We start from the raw sequence: 21,502 nt of genomic DNA, 5'->3' as shown, positions 1-21,502 counted from the left end.
AGCTGTCATGTGGGTGCTGGGAATTGAACCCTGGTCCTCTGCAAGAGCAGTCGGTGCTCTTTAACCACTAAGCCGTCTCTCCAGCCCCGTTCTTTGTTCTTCGGTTTTTAAGAGCCAGAGAAGGGTCTGGAGAGATGGCTCAGTGCTGTTGCAGAGGGCCTAGGTTCAGTTTCCAGCACCCACGTGGCAGCCATAGGTAGCGCCCATTCCAGGGGATCCGACACCCTCTTCTGGCCTCTGTGGGCATTGCACACACGGGTGCATTACACGCAGTCCACTCATACATTTTTAATGTTAAAAAAAAGAAAAAAAATGAAGCTGTTAGCTAAAATGGGGCAGGAAATTCGTATGTTTGAGCAAAAACAGTTTGTCAACAGGAGTCCTACATTTTGTTGGGTGCAGTGTATTGCCTAATCCCAACATTTAGGAGTTCAAGGTCATCCTCGCCACTTAACTAGTTCCAGGCCAGCCTGAGCTACATTAGACGCGATCTCGAAAGGTACGAAACAAAAACAAGACAACCCAAACAGCCCACAAGAATCTAACACTTAGAGACCCTTCGTATAAAGATCCGCTGATTCCAACGTAGGTTTTCAGAGACCGGGACACGCGGCGCCTGCCCTGGGTTGGAGCCAGTGGAGGGTGTCTGAGCCAGCCCCAGCAGCCGGAGGGCTACTGCCCCTTTAAACACCAATCCCGGACCTGGCCCTTTAAATACGTGTCAGTTTCCCCTGACGTCAGCGGGCGGGCCGGCAGCCCTGCTGTTTACCGCCGCGCGCTGTCGCTCACTTTCCAGAGTTCCGAGCTCCGCGGCGCTGCGTCCGCCCGCCCTTAAAGGGCCCGCGTCCCCGGAAACTCGCGGGCCCGCCGGCCGCGGGGTCACGACCACCCAGCCGGTCCGGCCTGCCCGGCCCTGCGGCCGCCCCGCCAGCCGCTCCTCCGCCTCGCCCGCGGCTCCGGCTCCCGGCCGCCAGCCGCCCCTGGTGCACCAGGCCTGGCGGGGGCTGCAGGGTCACTGTGCGTTCTGCCCACGCGAGCCGGGGTCCCTGCGTGCAGCCCCCTCCCCTGCGTCCCCTCCCCCCGGGGCCCCGGGAGCGCCCCGCGGGTGCAGGGAGGGGACGTTTCCTAATCTCGGGCCGGGGTTAAAGTTCTGGTCTTGGTGAGATGCTGGAAGCTGCAGGCGCAGCCCGTCCCGGAGGTGTCCTGTCGCCTGTCGCCGCAGCCCCAACCCCTGCCACCACCGCTGCCGTGCCGGGGCCATGTTCGCTCTGGGCTTGCTCTGGGTGCTCTTGGTGGCTGCGGTCGACTCCCATCTGGGAGTACTGGGGCCCAAAAACGTCTCGCAGAAAGACGCGGAGTTTGAGCACCTCTACGTGGATGAGGTCAACAGCGAGTTGGTCAACATCTACACCTTCAACCACACTGTGACCCGCAACCGGGTGAGAACTGGGATTGGGCCTGGGATGGAGAGCTGGTGGAGAGAGGGTGAGCAAACCAGCGCAGAGTGGCTCTGCCACTCCCCTGCCTTTTCAGGGGTCCCCTGAGCACTCTGGAGTCAGTTCACCAGTCCTTCCTCAGTTTCTCGAAGCCCCAACTGGGCTGTTTGGGAAGGGGTCTCACTCCCATCTTCCCTTCCACCAGCTGTAACCCTATTCCCTCTGGCCTGTTCCCTCCCCTGACCCTCAGAACGCGACAGCTGTGTGAGGTCTGGGTGCGAGGGAAGCAGGCTTCTGGGCTTGCCCAGACAACTCCACGAGATGGGGCCAGCCCAGAACTGAAAGGCTGGGCTCAGACAAGTTACAGTCACAATCCTGAGGGAGATGGAGGCAGACGTCCCAGCGCCGAAAGCCTGAAAGCTGACTTGGCCTTGGAAGTTGACAGAGATAAGGCCAACTACAAGTTGGAAAGAGAAAGGGGAGTTTGTTCCCCATGCACAGTTCTCTCTGACTTCTTGCTCATTTCTCCCCAGTAGTGAAAGTTGAACATGGCTTAGCCAGATCTGGGAAGTGTAGGGTCCAGGCACACTGCAGCCTGAGGGAATTCTTATAGGCAGGTCCTGTGACCTCCTGCCTAGCCTTGTGCTTTCTCCATGGCCAGATTTGGATTGATTCAGAAGCTGTGGGGTTGAAAATGAGGAATCTGGGGTTTTCTTCAGGATAGTGAGGGATTTGGTTTCTGGCAAGGCAGAATCTGCTACCATTAGTTTCCTCTCTAGTCTTTATTCCTTTGGTCCCACATGTAACATTTCTGGTCACCCCACAGTGGTGGCATCTTTGAGAAATGCTACCCCAAAGCTTGGTTTCAGCAGCTCAGTAACAAACATTCCCAGGGTTTACTTATTTATTTTTGAACTCCCACTGCTGGTATAGCTTCTTCCACAGCGAAGGGTGGGCATGTGATTTCCTAATGGGGGATATTGAGGTTCAGGTGTGAAGTAACAACACAGCCTGCTCCTTCGTCTGAACTAGGAATACAACTGATTTCAACACTGTTGGAATCATTCCCCTCCCCCCATCCCACCAGGCTGTGGCCTCCACATTAGTTGTTGAACCGGAGCTTCTTGCTGGTTTCGTAGTTCACAAGGAAGAAAACTGTAGACATGTTTTGCTCTCTCTTTCCTGTGTGTCTATACGTAGGCACATGTATGTGCGTGTACATGTGTGTACATGGGTAGCACAAGGGCTATCCTGGAGCCTCCTGAAGTCTGTGTTACTCCACAAACCTGTGTCATCTCCATGAGGGACCTCCCTGAAGCTTCATGTCCCTCAGCTCCATCCCCTCCTGGAGATGAGGCTTGCTCCTGTAGAAGGACTAGACATAGATGGCATCCCAGCTGACCAGGATGGGTGGTGGAAGGCAGGACTTAGAGTCTTTGGAGCAATGTATTTGAGAGACAGTGGGGCAGAGTTTGAGTAGGAGCACTTCTTGTCTTCCGCAGACTGAGGGTGTACGAGTCTCAGTGAATGTCTTGAACAAGCAGAAGGGGGCGCCTTTGCTGTTCGTTGTCCGCCAAAAGGAGGCTGTGGTGTCCTTCCAGGTGCCCCTAATCCTGCGAGGGCTGTGAGTAGGATCTGGGGATGAGGGGAGGGATGGCCTAGGCCAGGCCTTGTTGGGAGCCTCACCCAGGAGCTCCTCCTGTTTTTCCTCCCCTCTCCCTGAGCCCACAAGTCAGTCAATAGCTTAAGGGCCAAGTCTGCAGGCTTGGATGTTCTCAACCTAGGACTTGGGAAGTGTGAGGGCATGTTAGGAAGAATCAGAGCCTTATTTCTCTGTAATGGCAGGCTGGCTGGGATTATAGTCACACCCTCTCTGTCTTGGACCATAGATATCAGCGCAAGTACCTCTACCAAAAGGTTGAACGAACACTATGTCAGCCTCCCACCAAGAATGAGTCTGAGATCCAGTTCTTCTATGTGGACGTGTCGACTCTGTCATCAGTCAATACCACTTACCAGCTCCAAGTCAACCGGGTGGACAACTTTGTGCTGAGGTCTGTAGGGTAGAGTGAGGAGACCAGGGAGCCTGGCATCCTTTCCAAGCCCTGGGAATGACTGTGGGATTGTTCTTTGTCTTGTAGGACCGGGGAGCAGTTTACCTTCAATACCACTGCAGCCCAGCCCCAGGTAAAAGCCCCTGTCGAAGTTGGGAGGCTTTGAATGTGAGGGCAAGAGTGGTTAGCAAGTCGTTTCAATCTCTGTCGGGGGAATATTTGGAAGCAGGAGCTCTGGCCTCTGGTGAGGGGCAGACAGCCAGAGACACTGTAACAGGGACAGTGAAACAGGTCTGGTTGCTGTCTTTCCTACTCTACCTCTCAGGCACTGTCCTGCGTGTGCAGCTGAGGTTAAAAGTGATGGAAAACAGTGAGTGGGCACCTCATGGTCAAGGTCTTTTCACCAGATTGCCTCCACTACCCAACACGAGAAGATTCAGGGACCCAGCTTATGGGAGACTATTGCCCTCTCTAGAGAGGCAGAGAGAACATGCTGGTGAGGTGGCACTCTCCCTGCCCTTTCTGTGTTCTTAGTACTTCAAGTATGAGTTTCCTGATGGAGTGGACTCTGTAATTGTCAAGGTGACCTCCAGCAAGGCCTTCCCCTGCTCAGTCATCTCCATTCAGGATGTCCTAGTAAGCTGCCTGTCCTTTTATTCTGCCAGTGACTAGTAGTGGCATTAAAGAAAGGGGACAGGCCTGAGTTCTCCATCCATCTGCCTTTCTTTCTCTTCCTCTCTAGTGCCCTGTCTATGATCTAGACAACAACGTAGCCTTCATTGGCATGTACCAGACTATGACTAAGAAGGCAGCCATCACTGTGCAGGTAGGAAATGTGCATGGCCCTCTAGGAGATGTGGCTGGCTGATAAGCTGGGTGACTTACCACCACACCCTGCACTTTTCTGTCTGTCTCTTTCCTACCCTACACAAGGGCTTCTTTTTTTTTTGGCTTTTTGAGACAGGATCTCCTTGTAGCCCCGGCTGGCCTGGAGCTCACTATGTAAACCAAGCTGGCCTTGAACTCACAGAGACCCACCTATCTCTGCCTCCTGAGTACCGGAGTAAACACATGCACAAGGGCTTCTTAAACTTTTCCAACTATGACCTCTTTGTGCCTAAGAAATTTTTATACAACCCCAGGTATATAAGTATATATAAAAAAAGCATTTACCGATAGTACATCATAAAGAAGTTTTCTCAGATGGGGCCAGCAAGATGACTGCGTGAGTAAAGACGCTGTGCAAGCCTAGCGATCTGGTTTGATCTCTGGAACCCACATACAGGTGGAAGGAGAGAACTGACTTTTCAGAGTTACCTTCTGCCCTCCTCATGTCTCATAGCACTCATGGCCCCCCACCTCCCATTAATAATAATCATAGTAATAAAAATTTAACAATTTATTTTAAAATAATTCTCCTGTATGCATATAATTTTACCATCTATTAAATACAAAAATAAAATTGCATGTTAGTGAAATGAATTGTTTATTTTTAAATGTAAGGAACTAAATCTTAGCTGGAGGTTTGATATTAGAAGACACAAAATATCTTCAGTGTTTTCCCGAGTTAATATTTTGACTTTTTTTCTTTTCTTTAGTATGGGAGAAGGTAAGGAAGTGCACTTACCACAATCAGCATGTGGAGGTTAGAGGACAACATTGTGGAATCAGTTCTCTCCTTCTGTCATGTGGGTTCTGGGGATTGAACTTAGGTTGTCAGTCTTGGCAGCTAGTGCCTTTACTCACTGAGCCATCTCTCTGACCTTTGATTTTTTTTTTTTTTTTCTGTTGTCTTTTTGAGACAGGGTCTCTCTGTAGTCCCAGCTGACCTGAACTCACTATGTAGACCAGGCTGGCCTCGAACTCACAGAGATCCACCTGCCTCTGCCTTCTGAGTGCTGGGACTAAAGGTGTGTGCCACCATGCCCAGCTTGATTTTGTATTTTTTAAAGTAGCAAGAGATTTTTTTTTTTAATTTTATTTATTATCCTTATCTTATGTGTGAGTATATTGCCTGTATGTTTGCAATGCCTGGTAGAGGTCAGAAGAGAGCATCGGAGCCCCTGGAACTGGAGTTACAGACCTGTTGGCCACTATGTGGGTGCTGGTAATCGAACTCAGGTTCTCTGCAAGAGAAACCAGTGCTCTTAGCTGCTGAGCCATGTCTCCAATCCCATAGCAAGAGATTTTATTCAGAAGTAAAGAAAAGTACAGACCAGATACAGTGTAAGAGAGCAGCAGACTCTGAGTGAGATTAACTCAAGAGCCAATATTTTGATTTTATAATTGTCAGTGCTGGAAATGCCACTTTGAATAAATACAAAATGTCAGAAATATATTTGGACTATTTCAGAAATGATTGGGAGTTCTATCCCAATCCCACTCAAGTCAAAATTCAGTAAGTAATTTTTTAAAATGAAATTCAAACCAGCAATTCAAAACTGCGAATTTTTTTAAGTCAGGTACTCTTAGAAAAGATTTTATTTTGGCCAAGCCAAGGCGGCGTATTGCGGGTCTTGCTATACTCACCCGACCTGGGCGCATGTTCCACCGCCCCGTGGTGTCGCCGTTGGGGTGTGGAGGGCTGAGAAGAGGGGCTTCCCCGGTCCTCGGTGGCGTGGCCTTTCCCCTTCCTGAGGGGTGGGGACCGACACCTTTTTCTTTTTCCACCTCCTGCCCTCCACCCAAGGAAAAAAAAAATATTTTATTTTTAATTACATGTATATGTGTGCGTCTACGTGTGGGCATATGTATGTGAGCGCAGGTGCCTGTAGAGTCCAAAGCATCAGATCCCCCAGGAGCTAGAGTAAAAGGCTGTTGTGAACACTGACATCATTGCTGGGAATGGAAGAGCAACAAGTGCTCTTAACTGCCCCCAAACAGCAATTTTTTAAATTAAACATTCTAGGGGCTGGAGAGATGGCTCAGCAGTTAAGAACACTGACTGTTCTTGCAGAAGACCCGGGTTTGAATCCCAGCACCACATGGCAGCTAAAAACTGTCCATAACTCCAGTCCCAGGGGATCCGACAGCCTCTTCTGTCCTCTGAGGGCATTGCATGACACGGGCGCACTTACCTACATGTAGGCAATACACGCATACACATAAAAATAGTAAAGTATTTTAAATTAAACATTCTAATACAGTCCAACCCACAGATGTACTAATTTGCTATTTACATGCTGAGGAATGATATTAGGAAAATATAAGAAGTCTTTTTTTTTCTGTAACTATAGTTTTCTGTAAGAGTAGAAAACTGGGTTTGTATGACAGAAAAACTGCAGGTGATAGCATACAATAGTTTGGAATCTGAGTGGAGATGTCTCAGACAGTGTCACTTGGCATTACCAGGTGACACAACATGCACGGTACAAAGTGCACATATGTGTGTTTAGTTAGGTCATATGATACAACATGGACAAGTGCTCTTAGAAACACCTTAGATTCATTACACTTTTACTTTTGAGCTAATACTTGGTTGTTGTACGTTCAGAAACCTTTTACAGTTGCCTAGTTTTTTACCACCCCCACATTCAGTTACAGGACCCTTCAGTCCTCTAGTTCCTGTGGCTTTGGGGTCTCTGGTATATGTGAGTGCAACCATCTCTTCTGGCTGGTGCCCAGCCTATAAAAGGATGGCCCACATGGGACACATGCTCATGTACTCACCTGGCTGTAGTGTGGGTATGGGATTTGAGCTCTAGAGTCATATAATCACTGTGACCCTAAGCTAATGTCTCATGGTCTGTCCGACAAAGATGATAATACTCCTGCAGAGTTAGCTTAGTGGTAGAGCTCCTGCCTAGCACATGAGAGACACTGGATTAGACCCTCAGCACCGCAAAAGGAAATGGGGGATGTGATGATTAAGTGTGTGGTGCTGAGGGTCTAATCCAGTGCCTCTCGTGTGCTAGGCAGGAGCTCTACCATTGTATACGTAAAGAGCTTTACACAGTATATGATCCAAATACATATTCAGAAAGATAACAATGGTCCATCACCATTTTTATCCTCCTCATCTTACAGCGCAAAGACTTCCCTAGCAACAGCTTTTACGTGGTAGTGGTGGTGAAGACTGAGGACCAGGCTTGCGGGGGATCTTTGCCCTTCTACCCTTTTGTAGAAGGTATGTTTTGTATGCTGGCTTGGAACAGGCCAGGCTTTGTGGTTTCCAGAAGGTAAAAGAGCCTATGTGGCAATTGGTGGAGCTGATGGAACATGAGTTTGGGGCCCCAGACTTTCCAAGGACTGGTCCCACAAATTCTAAGCTCCAGGTAATTGCTTCTTTATTTTGGCAATCACTTCTTTACCACTTTGACATTTGAAGAAAATTTTATTTGTATTATACGCATATGAGTGTTTTGCCTGCATGTAAGTGTACCACATGTGTGCATCACCTACAGAGGCCAGAAGAGGGACATCAGATCCCCTGAAATTGCAATTACATGCAGTTGTGAGTCGCTATGTGAATGCTGGGAACCAAACTGGGGTCCTCTGCAAGAACAGTAGGTGTTAACTACTGAGCCATTTTTCTAGCCCCCACTTTGACATTTTATTTCCAGATGAACCCGTCGATCAAGGGCATCGTCAGAAAACTCTGTCAGTCCTGGTCTCTGAAGCTGTCACATGTAAGTGTATGAGTGCCTGGGTAGGGTAGACAAGGCTGCCTGGTTCTTAGACCTGGGGGGAAGCAGGTGTTTTCTGAACTGGAAGGGAGATGAGGACCTCCTGCCCAAGTGGGCTGCTGGGGTGAGGAGAAGTGTTCTCAGTAGGCTTCAGTTGGGGGAAAGTCAGAAGGTGGGCCCCAGTGTATTATGGGGCAGAGTCCATGACCAAACCAAGAGTGCCTTCTCACTTACTCTTGTCTGCTTAGCAGTAGAATCTGTCAGTTCCCCTGTCTGTGACAGAAGCAACAAATTCTGTTCATTGACGTCCTCAGTTATGAAGCTTAATACAGAATTAGAGCAGAGTACATGGCACCTCATCAGTGCTCAGTGATGATTATTATTGAGTTTTTTTTTATTATTGAACCATACATGCTTTTCTAATCCCAGCAGCTAGGAGGTAGAGGCAGGAAGATTGATAATTCAAGGTCATCCTTGGCTCTGTCATGAGTTTGAGGCCAGCTTGGGCATGAGACCTTGTCTCAAAAACAAAAACAAACCAACATACACTTAAATTAATTAATTAAATAAATAAATAAAAACAAACCCAAAGAAAAGCATAAGGGACTGTGGTAGGAGGGGAAGCTGCCTCTCCTGTGTGGTTTATTGAGCCGTGGTTAGCACTGGGGCTGCACCTCTTAGGAAGCTTTTGGGGAAGGGGCCTGGAGAGCTCTACAGGATGTGAAGTGCTATGCTGACCAAAGGACATGTCACTGTGGGAATATAGGACAGAGAAGGCCACGTGGAGGGTATAGTCCCTGAACTGTGGTTTAAAGGTTAAGGGGCAGGAGCAGTGGTGCGCATCTTTAACCCTAGCACTCAGAGGCAGGCAGATCTCTCTGTGATTGAGGCCAGCATGGTGTACATACCAAGTTCCAGGCCAAATGGGGCTATAGGGAGACCCTGTCTTGAGAAACAGGCTAAGCCAACATAAAGTTTTCGAGACGCAGGAGAGGAAGTTCTAGGAAGTACATGAGCAGATGGGATCGCGCCAGAGTTTGGTGTATTAGGTGGTGGGCAGGTATTCATACTGGCTGGACATTGCGTTTGGGGAAGGAGGAGCTAGATTATCACAGAGGTCCCTGGGTACCTACTGGGTGAGTGGTGTGGGAAGGGTTGCCACAATCTTGCTTTGCTCACCTTCCTTCTTCTCTCCTCATAGCTGAGGCCTATGTTGGTGGGATGCTCTTTTGCCTGGCCATATTTTTCTCCTTCTACCTGCTGACCTTGCTCCTGGCCTGTTGGGAGAACTGGAGGTGAGGTGAAACTGCTGAGCCATCCCCTACTCTGGTGTGGGTTGGGCAGAGGGTCTCAGGGAGATAACAGGGTGGGATCTAAGCTAGTTCAGAGTGATCTTGCAGCTAACTGTCCTCCAGGCATAGCAAGGCAGGTACTTGTTGGTATGTGTGGTCCATGGTCCACTTCTCTAGAAACCAGCACATCCCATCGATCGTCTCCAAGCTGGGAGACAACCTCATTGCTCCCTAGTCTGAGAGAAATCCAAGATTCAAGGGTGGAAGACAGGGTTATAGAGATCAGAATGTGTAGAGAAGATAGAAGATTAGCCTAGCCTGGGAAGAGGTCCTCATCCTACCTCAACTGAGTATCATCTGAATTCTATCCCTGCAGGCAGAGGAAGAAGACCCTGCTGGTGGCCATAGACCGAGCCTGCCCAGAAAGTGGTATCTCCAGGGAGCAGGGGGTGGATAGAACTGTTGGGAGGGTAGGGAACAGGGGTTTGGAAAGGGGAGCTGCTTAGTGTTTGGGAAGGAGAAGGGTCACAAGAAGGAGGGCTGGTGGTTTTTTATGTTCAGACTAGGAGTAACATTCCACAAGGGGAAACAGCCTGGGGTCTTGGATCGCCTCTCCATGGACTCCTGAAAGCTCTTCTGAGGTCTGTCTTGGTTGTCTAGCTAACGCTGCTGGTCTGTGTAGGCAGTGCAGCTCCATACCTGGGGTTTTTAACCTTCCCTTCTCTCTCCCTTTCTTCCATCACTTCTCTCTCTGCCCTCCCTCCTACTTGGACCTCTCTCAGCTTCTCTCCTTGGTAAGCTCCAGGTGCTGTGGGCAGAGGAGCTGCTGTTGGGTGGGAGGTGAAGTATAAGGGTAGTCTGGGGACCTAGGCATCCAGTGTCATCTTCCTTGCTACTGGTGTCTTAGATTCTTAGATACATCATTTCCTTAATTGTCCTCTCTCCTTTTTTCTTTTATTATTTATTTTACTTATTTATTTAATTTTTTTTTTTTTTGAGATAGTCTCCCTGTAGCCCCAGCTGGCCTAGAACTTGCTATGTAAACCAGGCTGGCCTCAATCTCACAGAGATCTGCCTGCTTCTGCCTCTCCAGTATTGGGATTAAAGGCATGTGCCACCATGCCCAGCTATTTATTTATTTGAGACAGGGTCTCATTTTCTAGTCCAGGGTAGCTTGAAACTCAGTAAGTAGCCCAGGTTGGCCTTAAACACAAAACAGTCCTGTCTTAGCCTAGCAAATGCTGGGATTACAGACACAAGCCACCACGTCCAGCTTGTCTTCTCTTTTGGGAGGACACAGAGTGGTACGTGTCTCCTTGGAATGGCCCATGGTGGTGGGGCTTTCGGGAGGTGTGCTCTCTTTGCTGCTGGCCTGGCCCCTCTGTGGCTGCCCTCTCTGGATTCTTCTTTCTCTTCCCCTGACTTTAGGCCTCTCTTTGCTTCCAGGTCTAAGGGGACTTTGACTTCTCATTGCAGGTCATCCTCGGGTCTTGGCCAATTCCTTTCCTGGCAGCACCCCTTATGAGGGTTACAACTATGGCTCCTTTGGTACGTGTCAAAGTCAGAGACTGTGCTTGCCCATGCCCAGCCCATGTCTCCTTCGGCTGCTGCCTCTGAGGTAGTGGAGTGGCTGCAGGCCTCTGGTACCCATGTCCTTGAAGCTACTTAGAGGTCTCTAGGGACAGATTCAGTGTCTTCTGCCCTGAAGTCACTCCCACCTGCCTCACCACTTACTCTTTGCTGCAGAGAATGGTTCCGGATCTACCGATGGGTTGGTTGACAGCACAGGTTCAGGGGACCTCTCTTACAGTTACCAGGGTGAGTGGGCCAAGAAGCAGGGCATGTGGTGCAGGGATACTGTTGGCTGGGTGAAATGTCCTGGTGGGCAGTTGACTCTTCTGCCAGATGCTGGAACCAGGGAAGGGCTGCTGTTCTGCCCCTTTCCTCCTTTCTTTTCTCCTTGGCCTCAGTTCCCCCATAACTTTCCCTTTCCTTTGAAGGGCACGACCAGTTCAAGCGGCGCCTTCCCTCTGGCCAGATGCGGCAGCTGTGCATTGCCATGGGTAGATGTAGGGAGGGGGTAGGGCTGCCCTGCCAATCAGTTCCTGCCAGGATGGTTGGTCAATGGAGCCAGCCAGTTCTGGGGCCAGAAAGATGCTTGGTGCATGGCTTCCCTGTTGAGTGCCACCAATGCCAGCTTGTGTGTCTTCTGAGATAGGCAGGCACTGGCTCCCTGGGTCAGATGTCCTAGCTTGCTGTCTTCTTGCCAGCATCCTCCCTTCCTGGCCTGCTGGCTAAGGGATCCCAGGCCTGGGGGGCACCTTTTGGCCTTTTGGGGGCTTTGGCCAGGGAAGGTGACAGGAAGCTTCTGAAAGTAGAAGACAGAAGATAGGAAGGATGTTCTTCCCAAGCCCCTGCCTATATGCCAGGCCCATTGGGACTTTAATCCAGGGGCGGCCAAGGCATGTCTTCTCAGAACCCACAGGACTGGGCACCTTCTAATCTGTGCATGACTGGCCAAGCTGAATCCTATTGCTTGTTTCTGGGGTCCATTTAGGGTTGGGAAGCCCTAACTTGGGGAGCTGAGCCAGGAGTGGAGCTAAGCCAGAGCCATCCTCATTTAGTGGCTTCTTGCAGAGCTCCACCTTGTCCCCCTGACTTAGGAACACCTGCCCTGCTGCTCTGAGCCCTGGCCCACAATTGGCTTCTTCCCCTGTGTCAAGTAATTTTGACAGTTGCTTCGAATGGGTGGGAGCAGACCTGGTGTTTGGTCTCACCAGCCCCAAACTCTTTTCATCTGCCCTTCCTAGACCGCCCCTTTGACCCAGTGGGGACTCGGCCACGACTGGACTCCATGAGCTCCGTGGAAGAGGATGACTATGACACATTGACTGACATTGATTCAGACAAGAATGTCATTCGCACCAAGGTCTGACATGCACAGCCTGGCCCTGGTCAGGGGTTTCTGGAGGAAGGAACTCTTGTGTTCAGGTCCCACCCTCTGTGATGCAGTAGGCAAGCAGAAGAACAGATAGAATAGATTCCCAGGGTCAATTTCCTGTCAAGCTGGTTTGCTTGACCTCCAGTCCCTTCCGAAATGATTGGCCAAACCTTCTTTGCCCAATTAGCCACAGAAGTAGGGAGGCCCAGAACCTTGCCCAGTGGATTCTGGCTTGTCTGCAGTCTTATCTACCCCTAATCTGAGTGGCAGGGGTTCTCCCAGGTGGTGGGTAAGTGAGGCTCACTCCCACCCCTCCCCAGCAATACCTCTGCGTGGCTGACTTGGCACGGAAGGACAAACGTGTTCTGCGGAAGAAGTACCAGATCTACTTCTGGTGAGTGGGCTGCACAGGCAGGGACTCTTGTTACTCTGCAGGGCCGTTTCTCTGTCCTGCTCACCTCCTCCCTGCCCTCCCACTCCTCAGGAACATTGCCACCATTGCGGTCTTCTATGCCCTTCCTGTGGTGCAGCTGGTGATCACCTATCAGACGGTGAGAGGGCCAAGGCTGGTGCAGTGAGGGGGCCAGTGCTGGTGCATTTCAATCTGTCACTTGGCCCCACCCTGCAGAGCCACCCAGACAGGAACTCTGCAGAGAACTCTGCAGTCAGAGGTCATGGGACCAACTTTCAAATCCCACTTCTGCCTTAACTGTCAGCATTGGGTGCCTGAGCTTTTGTTTCTTCATCTGTAGAATGGGGACAACATAAATTGCTGGGGTGGGTTTAAGAAACAGAGGTCATGGAACTTCCCAGTGTTGGTTTCCCTTCCTCTTTGTCTACTTTGGGGCAGGAACTTGTCAGGGTCATGCCTTGGGGTAAAGAGGGGAATGACATTTGTGCCACCTGAGCCCCCGACTCTGTGAAAGGAGCACCTGTGTGTAACCTTAGCCCCGCTGGTGCTACTCATTTTTTTTTTTTTTTGACAGTTGGGCCCAGGTGTTGTGGTGTGGGCTCCATGCTGAGTCAGCATGATAACAGCTCTGCTCCCTGCCCCCACTCCTGCTGCAGGTGGTAAATGTCACAGGCAACCAGGACATCTGCTACTACAACTTCCTCTGTGCCCACCCACTGGGCAACCTCAGGTGGGCATTGTGCTAGAGGCCCAGGTATGGGTAAAGTAGACAGCACTGACTAGCACAGGGTGGGGCTCTTTGAAGTCTGCTGGATCGAGGAAAGAGAAGGACATAAGGCTAAGTGCCTTGTCTTGTCCCTTCTAGCGCCTTCAACAACATCCTCAGCAACCTGGGGTACATCCTGCTGGGCTTGCTCTTCCTGCTCATCATCCTGCAGCGTGAGATCAATCACAACCGGGCCCTGCTACGCAATGACCTCTATGCCCTGGTGAGTGAGCTCTGTGCCTGCAGAGATCAAGGCCCCACCTATCCCAGCACACACCCAGGCCTCAGCTCTGGCAAGGATAGCCTTGCCCATCCCAACTCTGCTCTGCCCAACCCAGCTGTGCCCTGCTGTACTCTGTACTGCCTACCTTGCTCTGTTCTATCCTGCCCAGGTCTGCCTTGCCCACATCTGCCCTGCCCTTCCCTGCCCTACCCTGCCTAGGTCTGCCCTATCTACATCTGCCCTGCCTTACCCTGCCTAGGTCTGCTCTGCCTAGCTTTCCATGTCCTGCCCTGCCCTGCCTTACCCTGCCTAGGTCTGCTCTGCCTAGCTTTACCATGCCCTGCCCTGCCCAGGCCTATACTACCCTGCCCTGCCCTGCCCAGATCCGCCCTGCCCTGCCTTACCCTGCCTAGGTCTGCTCTGCCTAGCTTTACCATGCCCTGCCCTGCCCAGGCCTATACTACCCTGCCCTGCCCTGCCCTGCCCAGATCTGCCCTGCCCTGCCCTGCCCAGGCCTATACTACCCTGCCCTGCCCTGCCCAGATCTGCCCTGCCCTGCCCTGCCCAGGTCTGCCCTGCCCTGCCCAGGTTTGCCCAGGCCTATCCTGCTCTGCTCTGTCCAACTCTACACTGCCCTACCCCTGCCCAACCCAGTCCAGGTATCCTTGTCATGTGTACCTTGTCCAGTCCTCTCTGTCCAGGTTTGCATACCCACCACCACACATCCTATCCCTTTTCCTCCATCACTCCCCTGAGGACTCCCTCTCTCAGGGCCTTTCTCTTCCCGCCTCACCTCCCACCTGTCTCCCTTCCCTCTCTCCTCACAGGAGTGTGGAATCCCCAAACACTTTGGTCTATTCTATGCCATGGGCACAGCACTGATGATGGAGGGACTGCTTAGTGCCTGCTACCATGTCTGCCCCAACTACACCAACTTCCAGTTTGGTAAGTACTGTTTCCTTGGTGGCTGGCTGAGCCCTCTTCCACCCAGGTCACCCAGCTGGTCGGGAGCACCAAGGTTTGATGCCTCTGAGAGCACAGCTCCCCTTTAGAAGTTAGCCATCTGTCCAGGTTTTCTTGCAGAAACTCTGAGAAGACAAAATCCTCAGGAAACACTCCTTGACCTCAGAGTGGTTATAGACTAAGACCCTCAAACTAAGTCATCCTTAACCTCAGGGAGCAACAGACTCTGGGTAACAAGTGATAGTGTGTTGGGGACAGTTAAGGGGCTAGCACTAAAGCACCAACCATGTACCGGCTTGCTCATGGCCATCCAAGGTGCTGGGGCTCTCTTGACTCTTTGTTGGGACTGGGAGTTCTGTGTGGAGTCTCCAAAGATGTCTCAGCAGCTCATACCCTGTCCCCACCCAGACACCTCTTTCATGTACATGATTGCTGGCCTCTGCATGTTGAAGCTCTACCAAAAGCGGCATCCAGATATCAACGCCAGCGCCTATAGCGCCTATGCCTGCTTGGCCATCGTCATCTTCTTCTCCGTGCTGGGCGTGGTGAGGCCTGACCCACTCCACGCACCCCATAGGAAAGGTGCATGCACGTTCACACATGGGCGTGCATGCATGTTCACACATGGGTGTGTGCATACATCCTTTCCTCCTACTGCAGGAGAGATCCCACCCCTTCCCTCAGGGCCTTTCTGGGTCCCAGTATGATCTCAACCTGGCCAAACAGCCAGCCCCAGTGACGATGGGCATGGGAGAGCACGGGAACTGCTGCACTCAGCACCTCCTCACCCCCTGCCTGGGGGTTTCCACACAGGTCTTTGGCAAAGGGAATACAGCCTTCTGGATCGTCTTCTCCATCATCCACATCATTTCCACCCTGCTCCTCAGCACACAGCTCTATTACATGGGCCGCTGGAAGCTGGGTGAGGGCATGCCCAGGGCAGGGTGTGTGAAAGGGGATGGAGGACACCCTAGGATGAGGAGTTAGTGGCCTTTGGGACCTGGACACACAGGGGACCCTTGGCTTCTGTTCTTTCACTGGTGCCCTAAAGGAGCACACCCCCTGAAGGCTCTGACTCCTCTCAGCAAAGAAGGAGGAGCCGTGCCTTTCAGTGCCATGCTCTTCTCATTGCAGACTCGGGGATCTTCCGCCGCATCCTCCACGTGCTGTACACAGACTGCATCCGGCAGTGCAGTGGGCCCCTCTATGTGGTACCTGCCCAGCTCCCCAGTCCCTTCCTCCTCCATCTCCCCTCTTTCCTATGTGGACAAAGAGGTGTAGCAGGGATCCCAGGGTAGGGCGAGGACCAGCTGACTTGGGCCTTCTGCCATTTATCTTCCTGTCTCTCTTGCCCCTCTCAGTCCTTGTGTCTCTGCTTTCCCCTAGGACCGCATGGTACTTCTGGTCATGGGCAACATTATCAACTGGTCTCTGTGAGTATGGCCATTGGCTATGGTGGCCTGGGTGGAGAGTCAGCTGGGGACATGGTCAGCCACTGACTGACTTATGGGCTGTGGACAACTTTGTGAAACATTGGGGGCTCAGGAGAGAGGTGTTGGCCTTTGGACTTCTGTGGGCCTCTGAACCTAGCCTAGCAAAATGATAAATAATGGTGGGGTGAGGACATGGGCAAGGCCCTCTGCTGCTGCCCTCCCTGACTCCCCAGCATTACTCCCTCTTGCAGGGCCGCCTATGGACTCATCATGCGCCCCAATGACTTCGCCTCCTACTTACTGGCCATTGGCATCTGCAACCTGCTGCTTTACTTTGCCTTCTACATTATTATGAAGGTGAGTGGGAAAGGGCTGATCTGCCTCAGGTCAGCTGCTCTGCTTTGTGGGGATGGAGGGGGTACTGAGGGAAAGGAGCCTTTCTGCCCATCTTGTCTATGTCAGTGAGGTTTAGATTTAGGAGGGTGACTTGGGAGAGTCTCTTACATGTGCTCTTGGTAGCCACTTCCTAAGCAGTCACTCTGCCACCATCCTATGCTCACTGAACCTGTGGTGAGCTTGCCCTTCTGAGGACAGGTGCCTCCCAGTGGCCCTCTAGATCCAGCATGAGGGAGGGAGTCCTTGCTACTGCCTTTGCTGACACACAACTCTGGGCACATGAGCACCTAGCTGAGGTGAACGTCAGGGTAAAGACTCAAGGCTGCCAGCATGAGGCCTGGTTGGGCTCAGTGGCTGAGTCTTGTAAGTCCCAGAGAGGCTCAGATGAGGAAATGAGGAAGGCTTGTCTGACAGTGGTGTCCCCTCCCCAGCTCCGAAGTGGTGAGAGGATCAAGCTTATCCCACTGCTCTGCATCATCTGCACCTCCGTGGTCTGGGGCTTTGCACTCTTCTTCTTCTTCCAGGGACTCAGCACCTGGCAAGTAAGTAATCACCTCTAGGCTTGTGGTGAGCTGACCCATAGCCGGTTCTCCATGGTGGGCTAACCCTTTCCTAACTGCTTTCTTTTGAATCCTCCTGTTGTTCAACATGTCAGCATGAAAGTATGGGGCCTGTTACTTAAAGGGCAGCTGAGTTTCAGAGAGGTCAAGTGACTTGCCCCAGGACACAGAGCCAGTGTTTAGTACCTGGGGTTTGAAGCCAGAGACATCAGTCTCTGCTACCTCAGAGGATACCTATCTATGCATCAGGCTATAAAACCAGACATGGTCTCTGCCTATGAGACACTCACAGGCTAGTTCAAGAGAAATACTGTTAATTCATGTCTGATTTTTGTTTTGTTTTGGTTTGGTTTTTGGTTTAAATTTTTTAAATTTATTCTTAAAAACAAAATTTAGCCGGGTATGGTAAATCCCAGCACTTGGGAGGCAGAGGCAGGTGGATCTCTGTGAATTCAAGGCCAGCCTGGTCTGCAGAGTGAGCTCCAGGCCAGCTGGAGCCACAAGGAGACCCTGTCTCAAAAATACCAAAAAAGCTGGGCGTGGTAGTGCACGCCTTCAATCCCAGCACTTGGGAGGCAGAGGCAGGCAGATCTCTGTGAGTTCAAGGCCAGCCTGGTCTACATAGTGAGTTCCAGGACAGCTGGGGCTACAGGGAGACCCTGTTTCAAAAAGACCAAAAAAAAAAAAGTATTATTATTTTTATTTTATGTATATGAGTGTATTGCTTGCATACATGTTAGTGCACTCATGTTGCGCAATGCCCGTGGCGATCAGAAGAGGCTGTGGGATCCCTGGAGCTGGAGTTTCCAACAGTTGTTAGCCACCATGTGGGTGCTAGAAATCAAATCCAGGTCTTCTATAAGAGCAGTCAGTGCTCTTAACCACTGAGCCCAACCAACCCCTTAATTTAGTTTTTTAATTTAATGTGTATGAGTGTTTTGCCTGCATGTATATAGTGCACCACATGTGTGCAATGCCTGCAAGGCCAGAAGATGAGGTCAGGTTCCCTGGAGCTGGAGTTTCAGACACTTGTTAGTCTCCATGTGGGTGCTGGGAATCAAACCTGGGTCTTCTCGAAGAACAGCCAGTGCTCTTAACTACTGGACCATCTCTCCAGCCCTCTAAAAATTTTTTTTAATTTATTTTTATCTATATTTATGAGTGTTTTGCTTGCATGTATGTGAGTGCACCACACGCATGCAATGCCCACAGAGGCAGGAAGAGGTCGTTGGATTCCCCAGGAACTGGAATTACAGGCAGTTGTTAGTCACCATGTGGGTGATGGGAATCAAACCCAGGTCCTCTGAAGGAACAGCTAGTGCTTTTAACCTGCTGAGCCATCTCCCCAGGTCCTGTTTATTGCTTCTTTAAGGCCAACAATCAAAACCAGGCCATACACATGTTAAATACATACTTTACCACTGAGCTACAGCCTCAGCCCTGAGTTTATATTTGAAATGAAACACAAAAATACAAGGTAGGGTACTATTCAGAAGAGAGGAGGAGGGGAATCTCTGTTAGGAGGTCCAGGAGCACTTCCTGAAGGTGGCAGGCTTGGCTCATGGCCATTAAGTTTCAGGGATGGGGGAGCTCTGTGGCTTTGAGGTTCTGTCACCCAAGTGATAATACAGAGTCTGGAATGAACGAGGCAATTTTAGAGGTGCAAGAATGCACTGATTTAGGAGCTGGAAAAGACCTTGAGCTCCCTGAGATCAGATAAGTCTTGGTCATGACCATGGCCTCAGCACACAGACTATTCCAGAACATGGAATCAGAACATGTTTGTGGTATAGAGGCTGTGGGTAGAGAAGGGAGGACCTACAGTGTTATAGTAATGGCTACTGTCAACTGTGAGCACCATGGCCAGGTTATAGTACTTTGGAGAAAACCCAACCTGACGTCATTTGAGAATAGAGCCAAGTCCAGAACAGGAGTGAGTTGGGGCTTCTGGGACTACCTGATTCTCTAAGTAGAAGGCCTCTGCACATAATCACAGCCTCCTGCCCATAACTAAAGAAAAGACTCTGAAGGAGAAGGAGGAAAGAGGATGAGTCAGAAGGGAAAATCTGAAGCCGGTGAGCTTGAAAAGTCTGCAAGAAGGCTGCCATTTCTTGAATATGGAGGACTGAGGGCAAGGCAGGAGTCAGAACAGGGTGCTTTACTACCAGGGGCTAGGGGTGCCATGGAGTGAGTTGGAGGTGGGTCTGGCCCTGGCCTCACTGGAGCAGAGTCATTAGGCTGCTCTCTCTGTCCTGCCAGAAAACCCCAGCAGAGTCGAGGGAACACAACCGGGACTGCATCCTCCTTGACTTCTTTGATGACCACGACATCTGGCACTTCCTGTCCTCAATTGCCATGTTTGGGTCCTTCCTGGTATGTTCAGTGTGCCTAGCCCAAGGGCAGAGGGGCTTGTAGGGGCAGAAGAGGCCTCTTTCCGTGTGCCTGACCTTCTGTCCACCCTTAGGTGTTGCTGACATTGGATGATGACTTGGATACAGTGCAGCGGGACAAGATCTATGTCTTCTAACGGGGCCAGGACTCATGCTTTACCTCCTGGGGCCCTGAGCTCCTCTACGATGCCTGCCCGGTGCCACTGTAGCACCGAGGGTGTGAGTCCCAACTGTGCTGCTCAGCATTAGATGGCAGCGGGACAGTAAGATTCCAGCCCAGGCCTGGCTGAGGACAGTTACAGGATGGCACTGAGCCCTCTGACAATTACAGTTGCCCTCTGCTGTGGAGGGGGCCTGCTCCCGATTCCCTAAACATTGGCCAAATTGCTGCTTTCTTCTCAGTGTTGAGTCCCCCTCTGGACCTCTGTCCATCCATCTGTCTATCAGCTTACCATTTGTCCCTGTGTAGGACAAGGGAGGGAAGGCAATGCCCTCCCCATTTCATGCCTTGCAGTCTACCCATCTTTCCCCTTCCCCCGAGCCCTTTCTTTCTCCATGCTCTGCTCCAGGGCCCTAGTCTGGTCCCTGATTCTCTGTCCAGCACCCAGGCCCCTGTTCTCTTTGGGTCTGTGCCTGGCTACCATCACTGCCTACTCTGGCTGGTCAGGATGGATGTGGGTATGAGACTGGGGGGGGCTCACCAACTGGTGCCAGGCTTTCGGTGCTAAGGCCTGCAAAGGGCCTAGGGTCCCACCCTCCTTCCTCTGACCTGTGCTTAGGGCTGGCTCTTAGCAGTGAAAGTCAGCCCAGTTTGGGAGTCTTTTCTGATCTGGGAGGCTGAATTTAGAGGTCACCACCTCCTCATCCCACCAGCCACCAGACTGATGCCAGCACCAGGGTTGGTGGGAAGTTGCGACTCACCCATCCTAGTCCTTACCCTCAGTCCTGCCAAGCCCCAGCTGGGGCCTTTCAGTGCCATTGACACTGCCCAAGAATGTCCGGAGGCAAAGGAGGAGTGGTGTCATGCACCCAGTCCCCCTCACCCTGCCTCCTCCCCAGGAGCCGGAGCCCCAGTGCCTGTCTTAGAAAGGGAGGGACATGCCAAGTCCTTGTATGCCCCCGACCCTGCCTCACTCTAGGACTCAGGGCTGGCTTCTGAGTTTCTGTCCAGTGTTTAGCCAAGTTCTGTGTTAGTCACAAGGGCATAGGAGCCTTGGCGTTTACATGGAGTTACCCAGCTCTGGGACCCTGGCCGCTCTGGTCCTTGGCTCCCCTTCACTCTGCCTGGCTCATTCCAAATACCAGGGATGGGGTCAGAATGTGTTTCATTTTCCCCATCTGTTCTTACAGCTCTTTCAGGCTGGGGAGAGGAGGTGGGTCTGGGGCTTTGTTTCAGAGCTCCGTTTTGTCTTTCCATGCTACGGTTGTGATTCTGTTTTCTATGAATGGGTTCATTCAATAAAGACACAACCAGATGGGATCTGGACTCTCGTTTGCTCCTGTCCTGGGTGAAGATGTGGGCATGCAGCAGGCGCCTCCTTGTCCCTTCTCTTCTGGCCTGCCCTTCTCTGTACACTGTTACATTGGGATTCCTCCAGGGCTTCTCTCAGTCCCATTAGTTCAGTAAGTATTTACAACGAGCCTGCTATGCGCCGCGCACTGCTGGACACACACAGCCTACTGAAAGTGACTTTGCCATGTGTTCTCCCCTCTGGGGTACCCCTCACCTGGCACATAGTACCTGCCCCTGCCCACCAAATACAGGCCAGCTTCTCTTTTGACTAGCCAGGACAGAGGCCCAGGCAGTACCTGTAATGTGGCTGTGGTGAGCAGACAGCGTGCAGGCCAGGGTTTTGAAGGTGATCAAGGATGATCAGAAAGACAGTAAGCAGGATCCAAGGGCAGAGAAATTTGAAATATCCTTGGAAGGTTGAATTCAGGACACATCCAGTAGCCAGGAGTCCCAGGCATGGCAAGTGTGGGCTTTTCTAATCAGAGTTCCAGCACCCCT

The 21,502-nt window shown here is 51.4% G+C and overlaps 1 protein-coding gene across 5 annotated transcripts; it reads left to right on the top strand.

Moving 5' to 3' along the window:
• Positions 1-761: 761 nt before the first annotated feature.
• Sidt2 (SID1 transmembrane family member 2) lies at positions 762-20,977 on the top strand. 5 transcript variants are annotated; one of them, XM_017802679.2, is made up of 28 exons: positions 766-1,439; positions 2,939-3,060; positions 3,326-3,490; positions 3,578-3,623; positions 4,025-4,126; positions 4,233-4,316; positions 7,517-7,616; positions 8,053-8,118; positions 9,317-9,410; positions 9,784-9,836; positions 10,190-10,201; positions 10,884-10,955; positions 11,154-11,225; positions 11,408-11,470; positions 12,218-12,336; positions 12,669-12,742; positions 12,833-12,899; positions 13,417-13,490; positions 13,626-13,749; positions 14,577-14,694; positions 15,121-15,257; positions 15,526-15,634; positions 15,847-15,923; positions 16,099-16,145; positions 16,397-16,502; positions 16,973-17,083; positions 19,361-19,474; positions 19,566-20,977. In XM_017802679.2, the coding sequence occupies exons 1-28, from the start codon at positions 1,260-1,262 to the stop codon at positions 19,626-19,628; spliced, it is 2,571 nt and encodes an 856-aa protein (XP_017658168.1). In that variant the 5' UTR covers positions 766-1,259; the 3' UTR covers positions 19,629-20,977. The 5 variants fall into 5 exon arrangements, 4 of the variants coding, with proteins under 4 accessions (XP_017658168.1, XP_008849149.1, XP_008849150.1 ...); XM_008850927.3 differs by lacking the exon at positions 11,408-11,470 and having other exon boundaries at positions 767-1,439; XM_008850930.3 differs by lacking the exon at positions 10,190-10,201 and having other exon boundaries at positions 1,260-1,439.
• Positions 20,978-21,502: the final 525 nt, after the last annotated feature.

The sequence above is a fragment of the Nannospalax galili genome, unplaced genomic scaffold (genome assembly GCF_000622305.1).
Source record: "Nannospalax galili isolate Female #2095 unplaced genomic scaffold, S.galili_v1.0 scaffold265, whole genome shotgun sequence".
Taxonomy (NCBI): domain Eukaryota; kingdom Metazoa; phylum Chordata; class Mammalia; order Rodentia; family Spalacidae; genus Nannospalax; species Nannospalax galili.
This window is presented reverse-complemented; position numbering and strand designations above follow the sequence as displayed.

Coding starts and splice junctions, on each gene's coding strand:
- Sidt2 (XM_017802679.2), top strand. CDS start 1,260: ATGTTCGCTCTGGGCTTGCTCTGGGTGCTCTTGGTGGCTGCGGTCGAC. Junction 13,750..14,576: donor GCAATGACCTCTATGCCCTG/GTGAGTGAGCTC, acceptor CTCTCCTCACAG/GAGTGTGGAATCCCCAAACA. Junction 16,503..16,972: donor CCTTCTACATTATTATGAAG/GTGAGTGGGAAA, acceptor TCCCCTCCCCAG/CTCCGAAGTGGTGAGAGGAT.